Source organism: Oncorhynchus tshawytscha, linkage group LG17, assembly GCF_018296145.1.
Source record: "Oncorhynchus tshawytscha isolate Ot180627B linkage group LG17, Otsh_v2.0, whole genome shotgun sequence".
In the NCBI taxonomy this organism is placed as follows: Eukaryota; Metazoa; Chordata; class Actinopteri; order Salmoniformes; family Salmonidae; genus Oncorhynchus; species Oncorhynchus tshawytscha.
Window position 1 is genome coordinate 9727992 of NC_056445.1, and position 9301 is coordinate 9737292.

Sequence of the window (9301 nt, forward strand, 5' to 3'; positions counted from 1 at the left end):
ATTTCATAAATGTGCCAAGTGCAGCGTCTGTTTGCTCCTCATGACATACAACGGAACAACACATGTTATTACATAAACAATATTACATTATTACGTAAACAACATAGGAATCACAACAAAACTTATTGTATGACCTCATATAGACTATATTGGGCCCAGCATTTGGAACTTTGATTTTCCTAGATATGGCTACTATATTGTGATCACTACATCCGATGGATCTGGATACTGCTTTCAAGCTCATTTCTGCAGCATTAGTAAAGATGCGATCAATACATGATGATGATTTCATTCCTGTGCTGTTTGTAACTACCCTGGTAGGTTGACTGCTAACCTGAACCAGGTCGCAGGCACTGGTTAGTTTGAAGCTTTTTCTTGAGTGGGCAGCTGAATGAAAGCCAGTCAATATTTAATTTACCCAGAAAATATACCTCCCTGTTGATATCACATACATGATCAAGAATTTCACACGTTATCCAGATAGTGACTGTTAGCACTTGGTGGTCTATCGCAGCTTCCCACAAGAATGGGCTTTAGGTGAGGCAGATGAACCTGTAGCCATAATACTTCAACAGTATTTAACATGAGATCCTCTCTTAAGCTTTACAGGAATGTGTTAGCATTTCTTTTTGATGCACACGTCATGCAAGAAAGCAATGATCATTATGATGTTGTTGTTTTACCTTGATGCTTCGTGTGCAACTTGCACCCCTGCTACGTTTTACTTGTGGATAGAGAGGTTTTCAGGAACACATTGAAAAGTAACCTGACACAGTGTCAATAGTTCAGCATACATTTGGATTGTAATGACGAGAAGAAAATGTAATTGACAGAGGAGTGAGTGAACTGAATTAATGCATAAGGTAAGGACTAGAATTTTCTCTGGATCTTCTAACAGCAATGCGTCTGACTGGTGTGTGCATGTATTATAATTAGCAGTGTGGCAGTTTCCCCAAAGTTCGGTGTTTCTAACTGGCTATAATAGCAGCCAAGGATGTTCGCTAGATTATTTGTTTGTTCTCTGATTACGCACAAGTGTCCAGGTCAGCAGTTTGCACAGATGACTGTATTCAGCCATATGAAAACCTTCCATAGCGAAATATACCTAGCTAGTTATTCTTTTTCGCTTCTCATCCAATGGTGTTAGCTAGCTAGCTAAATCTGCAGGCTTTCTACTAGCAAGCTGCTAATGTTGCGCAGAAACCTAGTTGCTCGACTGATTTTAGAACGCTGAGGTTCATCTGAAAAGGTAGCAGCACATCCTTGGTTTTTGTTGGGCAGAAATGTACACGTGAGAGCCATAAATTGTGAATTCAATAAAAACCATCTTTTCAGATGTAATAATACATTTTATTTTAAGCGCTTTTTAGACACCCAAAGTCACTTCACATAATCAGCAATCATCAATAATCAAGATAAGGCAATACAATCACCTGAATGAAATCAGCAAGAATTTAAAAGTACACGAAACATGATGACAGACTAACCAGGGGAGTAACGTTGAATGTTCATGAATGAACATGAATTCTCTCCAAATCGGTCGATATTACAGCTTTCTGGAACACATGAATGGAAGTTGCGTCCAGCAGGCTGCATCATTCTGCCCGAAGTCATCTGGGAAAGAGGGTAATACAGAGAAAGATTTGTTTAAAAAAAATGTAGCTTAAAAGGGAACACATTACCTTTAAAATATATTTTTTACATCTATCAAAATGTTTGATGAATAACGTGAGGGAAAGTGCTCTGGCGACAGCATCGTACCTCCATAGTTCATCTCCATACAATGCTCACGGCCATTCGTGTTGTCGTTCCCAGCAACATGGATGTAGTTATCAGGTTGCCTCTGGCCCCAGTTCTGGTAGCTAAACCTGGACCCATCGCTCCACAGCCAAAGACCCTCCTAAAGAGCATACAAGGAGATGTGTAACCAGCAGACACTATACATTATATAAAAATGATTTAACCACATTTGAAGTGACAGTGTTTGTTTACAATTACATTGTTTACAAACAATGGAGTAAAACAAGCTTATATTTCGGGTAAGGCACCACTAGGCATTTATAATTATATTCTAAAAGAATCAACGCATCTTACTGTATAGGTTTCAGGAGTGTTACACAGAGTGTTTCTGACCTTGATGGCATCGTTGGCTCCAATCCAGGTGCGCTGGGCTCCGTTGGCACTACTTTGGATGACTGACTGAAGGAAGTTATACTGGGAGAGGCTGTGCACTGACGCCAGGTTACCTCCCAATAGCAAACAGTAATGCTGAAGAGAGACAGAGAGAGAGAATCACACAAAGGTAGAATATATATTTTTTTTCTAACCTTTATTTTGACAGGTAAGTCATACTGAGACTGGGGTTTCTTTTACAGATGAGCCCTGCATAAATACTATCAATCACCTACAATATACATTATAAAACATATGAACAACAGACACATTTATCCACATAGATGTCTCCAATATTTACTCTGAACTGACCAAGTGGGACCAGAACATCTAATTTCAGAGAGCTCTGTAAGTTGTTCCACATGAAGGGCACAAACAAACTAAAGTCAGTTTTATCCAGCTCTGTGGAGACCTTAGGGGCCTCCAGTGTTATCCAAGTCTGAGACCGGGTTTGGTCATTTGTAAGTCTAAATTGAATTAATGATGATTAATGATGATAGATAGGAAGTTTCTGCATTAGTTTCTGAATTTTAAGATAAAGAGAAGAAATAGCATGTCATGTTGTAGTTTAGCAACCCGGTTAAACAAGCTAATTCTATGATGTTTAGAATGAGTAAATCTGGCCCTAAATATGGACATTTACAGGTACCTCTGCCTCTGGCCATTTGGCCATGATGGGGACATAGTGATAGCAGAGTGTCCCATATCTGTGCCAACCAGGTGGGCATGATGAACTCCTGGATTGTAGTTCCCGCTTCTCCTTCGCTCCCATCTCCTCAGACTCTGTAGGGGGAAGAGATAACATGCAGTATCATGATGAAATTATTAGTTCCGTCAACACAATCTGAATAGTCAAAAGTGTGTTCCAACAGTGATGTTACTGAACACAGCACCACAGCTATCTGTGCGTTATCAGTCCATTAACATTAGCAAACCAACACAATATTATAGCTTTCTGCAGGTTTCAGAAATCCTGTTGATATGGGATTGAGGAAGGCATTTTACCAATTGGCAGGTTGCGTATCAGATTCTCAATAATTTGATTCTCTGTGTCATTCAGATCTCCTACAACAAAGAGAGACAAAAACAGAGGAAAGATTAATACTCATGTGCTCTTTAAAGTGTAGAATGAAATAATCAAACTGCATCTGATGAGTGAACAGGTAATCAAATCATTGATAAGAATACCTCTACTACCTACACATCATTAAACACCTCTTATCTACACTGTAAATAAAAGGAGTACACTAAAGATATGGTGGAAACTATGAGGTGTATCTCTCTTACTTGCATCACCCAGAGCAAAGGCAGCGCTGAGAAGCAGAAATATGGTCAACATCGCCATGGTGATACTCTCCTGAGAAAATAGAAAACGAGAGAGAGAGAGAGAAAGAGGGAAAGACTCACAAATTCAGCGTCGGACAGTGAGTACTTTAGAACGTAGGCGGAGGTGACTATAGTGGACTTACCTGATGTATAAGGAGTCTCTGGTAGGTTCTGTTCTGTTGGAGAATGGGGCACACTTATATACCCCCGACCACAAGGAAGCAATTATCGTTTTTTATCAATAGTTAACTAATATAATATCTATTTCCTTCTCATGACGGGTTTCTTATCATCATCAAAAGAAGAGAGTAGCAAATATGCTAAATGGGCAGGTTGGGGTGGTGGTGGTGGGGGGAGGTGCTCATACACAGGACATTCGGAAAGCATTCAGACGCCTTAACTTTTTACTTAGTTTGTTACGTTGTGGTCTTATTCTAAAATTGATTCAATATTCCCACCCCCCCTCATCAATCTACACACAAAGCCTCACAATTACAAAGCAAAAACTGAAATATCAAATTTTACATACCTATTCAGACTCTTTACTCAGTACTTTGTTGAAGCACCTTTGGCAGCGATTACAGCCTCAAGAATTCTTGGGTATGACGCTACAAGCTTGGCACACCTGTATTTGGGGAGTTTCTCCTGTTCTTCTCTGCAGATCCTCTCAAGATCTGTCAGGTTGGATGGAGAGTGTCGCTGCACAGCTTTTTTCAGGTCTCTCCTGAGATGTTCAATCTGGTTCAAGTCCAGACTTTGGAAGGGTCAATAAAGGACATTCATAGACATGTCCCGACGTCACTCCTGCGTTGTCTTTGCTGTGTGTTTAAGGTCGTTGTCCTGTTGGAAGGTGAACCTTCACCCCAGTCTGAGCGCTCTGTAGCAGATCTCTCTATACTTTGCTCCGTTCATCATTCCCTCAATACTGACTAGTCTCCCTGTCCCTGCCCCTGAGAAACTTCCCCACAACATGATATTGTCACCACTGTGCTTCACCGTAGGGATGGTGCCAGGTTTCCTCCAGACGTGAAGCTTGGCTCTCAGGCCAAATAGTTAAATCTTCTTGGAGTCCTCCCTCCGTCGATGTATAGATCCTTACTGTTCTGGTATCGCAGCCTAGTTATAACAGTTGCTCAGTTCCTGCTATTGTGTTGTTCAGTATTTTTCCATCTCAGTTAAACCTCGTGATGACCACCCCTCCCTATCACAACTTTGTAAGATACCGCAAGTCACACCATGTGCTCAATATTGTTACATACAAACACAAGGACAAAGCATCTGCTGGGCTGTTATCTACAGTTTTGCAACATGCAGGTCACACCATGTTACTCAGTTCTTGTCACACACAAACAGGCAAGTAGCAAGCAGTTGTTTAATCTCATAATGATGCTCCAGTGCACAAATGCAGACACCTCACACAACCAACATCAGATAATATTTAATCATATATATCTAATGGCTATAATGTAAAATACAGGATACACTGAGGAGTTGCTTCCGTCTGGCCACTCTACCATGAAAGGCCTGATTGTTGGAGTGCTGCATATATGGTTGTACTTCTCTGATAGGGAATCATCTCTGGTGAATCTCCGGGCTTCCTCATGTCATGCTCATGTTGTGGATGATGATGTGAAGAAGAAGAAGAAGAAGTTTTAATGTTTTTTGAGATAATGCCTTTGACATTTCAATGTCACAGCAACGTCAAACTATCTTTTTTGGGCAGAAACGTTGGAGAGGTCCTGCATCGAATGAATCAATAATCTCATCCCATTACTCCAGCAGCCAGTCAGGTCCATTTCCAACCAGAGAGAAAAGATAAATTCAGTACATTGCCCTCGCAACAAGCAGATGCTGAATGACTGTGAGCAGCACACTTAAATGCCCGAAGGACACACAGGAGAACAGACAGACCATAGACAGCCCATACCTCTGAATAGGAAAGATTGGAATGAGCTCATGTTCATACGGTACTGCATGATGGTTCATATTGCAACAATGCAAAGGCTTGGAAACACAATGAGTGAGACTAGGACTAATGATGTGTACTTCACCTGATGGTGGAGACATGTTTAAATGAAGACAGTGAGTCATTTCAAACTGGTGTGTTTCTGTCTAGCAGTCAAATAAGATTTCTAGAAGAAGTTTTACCTACGACCTCCTACTGTGGGCTATGTCAATGTTTCGGTTCTTTCAAGCACGCGACTTTCAAGTGACTTCATTCACGGTTACAAAAACATGATATACAGCTAATTAATGCTCAAATACAGTCTGGATAACACTCACAAACATCTTCTACCTGTATTAGGGAAACATTTTCTGACAGGCCCAAATTGCCCACTCAGTACAGATGAGACACAGAATGAAGCATGCTGGGTAGTCTGCCTGTCAGTGTGTGTGTGTGTGTGTATGTGTGTGAGTGGCATGCTCTGACTCAGCACATTGATGTGGGCCGCAGAGAGAGAGAGAGAGAGAGAAGAGCCAGAGACACTGGCTCTTTTATTACCTAATCCAGTTTAGGAGATGAATCCAGCCTTTAATCAAATATTCCCATAATGATTCCTCATGTATACATGAATCACTGCCCTTACCCAATAACAGCTCTTTGGGGTTCCGAGTGGCGCAGTGGTCTAAGGCACTGCATCTCAGTGAAAAATGTGTCACTACAGTACATGGTTCAAATCCAGGCTGTATCACATCTAGATGTGATTGGCTGGTACACAATTGGCCCAGTGTTGTCTGGGCTTGGAAGGGTTAAGCTGTCAAAAAAATAAGAATTTGTTCTTAATTAACTGGCTTGCCCAGTTAAATTTTGCCCTGACCAATATAAAGACAAGAAAGAGACTGTAAGTGTGTATGTGTGAGGATGCAGGTCTAAATGGCCTGTATTAAAGCGGCAAAGCTGACACTGGAGTTCTCTCAATTCCTCCCAAAGCTTATCAACATGGTTTCATTCATTCCTCTCTCTAGTCTAATAGTTTTCTCCAGGCACCATGCCCTGGTTCACTGACCTGCTGTATGAAACCAATTAAATGCATCAGAAGTGTGACAATTGAAAGCAGCTCTACCTTGGAGACATTGTAAGGGAACATTTTATGTTCTGAAGACATAGCCTTGCATTGTACACAGTAGGCATCTCCTCTCACTCGATCATGTGACTGTGACTGCCTCCTCAGACCAATTGACAGAATACCCAGAATATGTTCTAGAAGTTAAGATAGGAGACATTACTCAGTTTCTTGGGAAATGTAGCCTGCACGATAACAGCCAGTCACCTGCAGGAACAAACACTATGAACCACGCCTATGTAGGTTTATTGGGCAGCAGTATATAAGAGGACTGAAGGGACCACCCTGGCGGAGCTGGTAGCAGACTTTTACTTTGTACAAGTCTTACTTTCTCAGAACAAGAACAGACTGACGAGTTTCAGAAGAAAGTCTCTAGCCATTTTGAGTCTGTAATCGAACCCACAAATTCTGATGCTCAAGACACTCAACTAGTCTAAAGAAGGACAGTTTTATTGTTTCTTTATCAGCACACAGTTTTCAGATGGAAGTTTACATGCACTTAGGTTGGAGTCATTAAAACTTGTTTTTCAATCACTCCACAAATTTCTTGTTAACAAACTATAGTTTTTGCAAGTCAGACACGACACCTACTTTGTGCATGGCACAACTAATTTTTCCAACAATTGTTTACAGACAGATTATTTCACTTATAATTCACTTTATAACAAATCCAGTGGGTCAGAAGTTTACATACACTAAGTTGTTTGTGCCTTTAAACAGCTTGGAAAATTCCAGAAAATTATGTCATGGCTTTAGAAGCTTCTGATTGGCTAACATCATTTGAGTCAATTGTAGGTGTACCTGTGGATTTATTTCAAGGCCTACCTTCAAACTCGGTGCCTCTTTAATTGACATCATGGGAAAATCAAAAGAAATAAGCCAAGACCCCAGAAAAAAAATTACAGACCTTCACAAGTCTGGCTCCTCATTGGGAGCAATTTCCAAACACCTGAAGGTACCACACTCATCTGTATAAACAATAGTACGCAAGTATAAACATCATGGGACCACGCAGCCGTCATACCGCTCAGTGAGGAGACGCATTCTGTCTCCTAGAAGTGAACATACTTTGTTGCTCATAAACTTCCGACTTCAACCGTATGTACTTATATGTATGTATGTGTATGTATGTACAAGTATTATTATTACATTTTTTTTTATATATGGGGGATTGGAAGTGATGCAGACAATTACATTGATTGAAGCTACAATCTATCTGCAATATGAAAGCTGATCTACCCCCTAAAAAACAAACAAAAAAATAAAACATAAGCATTATAACGTTAGATTATATGAGTAATTATGGTATGCCTGAAACAGTCTTCCTCTCCTATTGTTCAACTGTCGGAGGCAGTTGGAGCGCCTTCATCTCAAAGGCTTGCAGTAACTAAATCTTAATAATAGCCACACCATACCAAACCTTCACAATTTTTTCTAAACTGTACTAGGTGCTCCTGAGTGGCGCAGCGGTCAAAGGCACTGCATCTCAGTGCTAGAGGCATTCTACAGACCCTGGTTCAATTCCAAGCTGTATCACATCTAGCCGTAATTGGGAGACCCATAGGGCGGCACACAATTGGCCCAATATAATCCAGTTTAGGGTTTGGCTGGGGTAGGCTGTCATTGTAAATAAGAATTTGTTCTTAACTGACTTGCCTAGTTAAATTTTAAAAATTATATTGGAAGTCAAGCTATTGTTTATAGAGAAAAGACGAGCACAAGAGCAAATGTAAACCAGGGAAAAAACTCACTACCCTTCTCTGTCCCCCCCCAGAAAATCACTGAACCCTCCCCAAAGCAAAACAAAAAAGAACTGTTTGAATATTCAATCCAGGGAAATTGCTAGTGCTATGTTTCTCCTCAGTACTAAATCCTCTCTGGATTGTGTGGAAGAACTTGACTGGCCTGCACAGAGCTCTGACCTCAACATCCTCTGAACACCTTTAGGATGAATTGGAATGCCGAATGCGAGCCAGGCCTAATCGCCCAACATCAGTGCCCTACCTCAATAACGCTCTTGTGGCTGAATGTCCCGGCAGCAATGTTCCAACATCTAGTGGAAAGCCTTCCCAGAAGAGGGGGGGTGGTGGCAACAATGTCTTTGCGATTGATACAAATAAGCAACGTATAAAAAGATGCTTCAAATGAAAACCTAAATGACTGCATTAAAATATAAACAGTAAGCTATAGGCCAATTTCAATCATATTGAAATATACAGTATTTCATGTTGTATTTGCTACTTGTAGGCTACTGTCTGATGTGTAGCCTAACGTGCGCAATGATATGCCAAATAGGTGATTAGAATAAGTCTCCTCAATATTTGCAGCCGTAGGTGGTAAAATATCTCTAGTAGCTGATCCGTCGTCAGTATTGCTAAATAATTCCAATGTTAAAGAACGATTTGAATGGAGAAAGCTTATCTGAGAGCAGTGCTTACTTTCTTTCGATCCTATCAGTATTAACACATGCTACAACAACGCAGTTAGAGACCGTTACCTTTGCATGGTGTTTTTGGAAAAGCATGTTCCATCTTCGCCCATTGTAGGAAAGATGTATCATTAAAACACTTCCACCGTTCTTTCGTCCATAGTAGCAAGACGCCCACACTAGTACCCAACGAACCCAAAGGCTCTTTTAAGGGACACATAATAAATGAAAATAAGCACACACCGTGCGTGTGCACGCCAGTGTGTGTGTCTATACACAAAAGAGAATGGTCAAAATGTCCCATCCGGTA

General features: G+C 40.8%; 1 protein-coding gene across 4 annotated transcripts; it reads right to left on the minus strand.

The window, feature by feature from the left end:
- Nucleotides 1-1334: 1334 nt before the first annotated feature.
- On the minus strand, nt 1335-9301 carry LOC112216829 (ladderlectin). Of its 4 annotated transcripts, XM_042300108.1 has the most exons (8): nt 4028-4064; nt 3642-3674; nt 3460-3529; nt 3178-3237; nt 2822-2955; nt 2134-2268; nt 1762-1900; nt 1335-1614 (listed from the first exon to the last, which is right to left on the minus strand). In XM_042300108.1, the coding sequence occupies exons 3-8, from the start codon at nt 3515-3517 to the stop codon at nt 1547-1549; spliced, it is 594 nt and encodes a 197-aa protein (XP_042156042.1). In that variant the 5' UTR covers nt 3518-3529; nt 3642-3674; nt 4028-4064; the 3' UTR covers nt 1335-1546. The 4 variants fall into 4 exon arrangements, with proteins under 4 accessions (XP_042156042.1, XP_024232699.1, XP_042156043.1 ...); XM_024376931.2 differs by lacking the exons at nt 3642-3674; nt 4028-4064 and adding an exon at nt 9061-9301; XM_042300109.1 differs by lacking the exon at nt 3642-3674 and having other exon boundaries at nt 4028-4604.

Coding starts and splice junctions, on each gene's coding strand:
- LOC112216829 (XM_024376931.2), bottom strand. CDS start 9,123: ATGATACATCTTTCCTACAATGGGCGAAGATGGAACATGCTTTTCCAA. Junction 2,269..2,821: donor CCAAATGGCCAGAGGCAGAG/GTACCTGTAAAT, acceptor GTCTCTCTTCAG/CATTACTGTTTGCTATTGGG. Junction 1,615..1,761: donor TATGGAGATGAACTATGGAG/GTACGATGCTGT, acceptor CCTCTTTCCCAG/ATGACTTCGGGCAGAATGAT.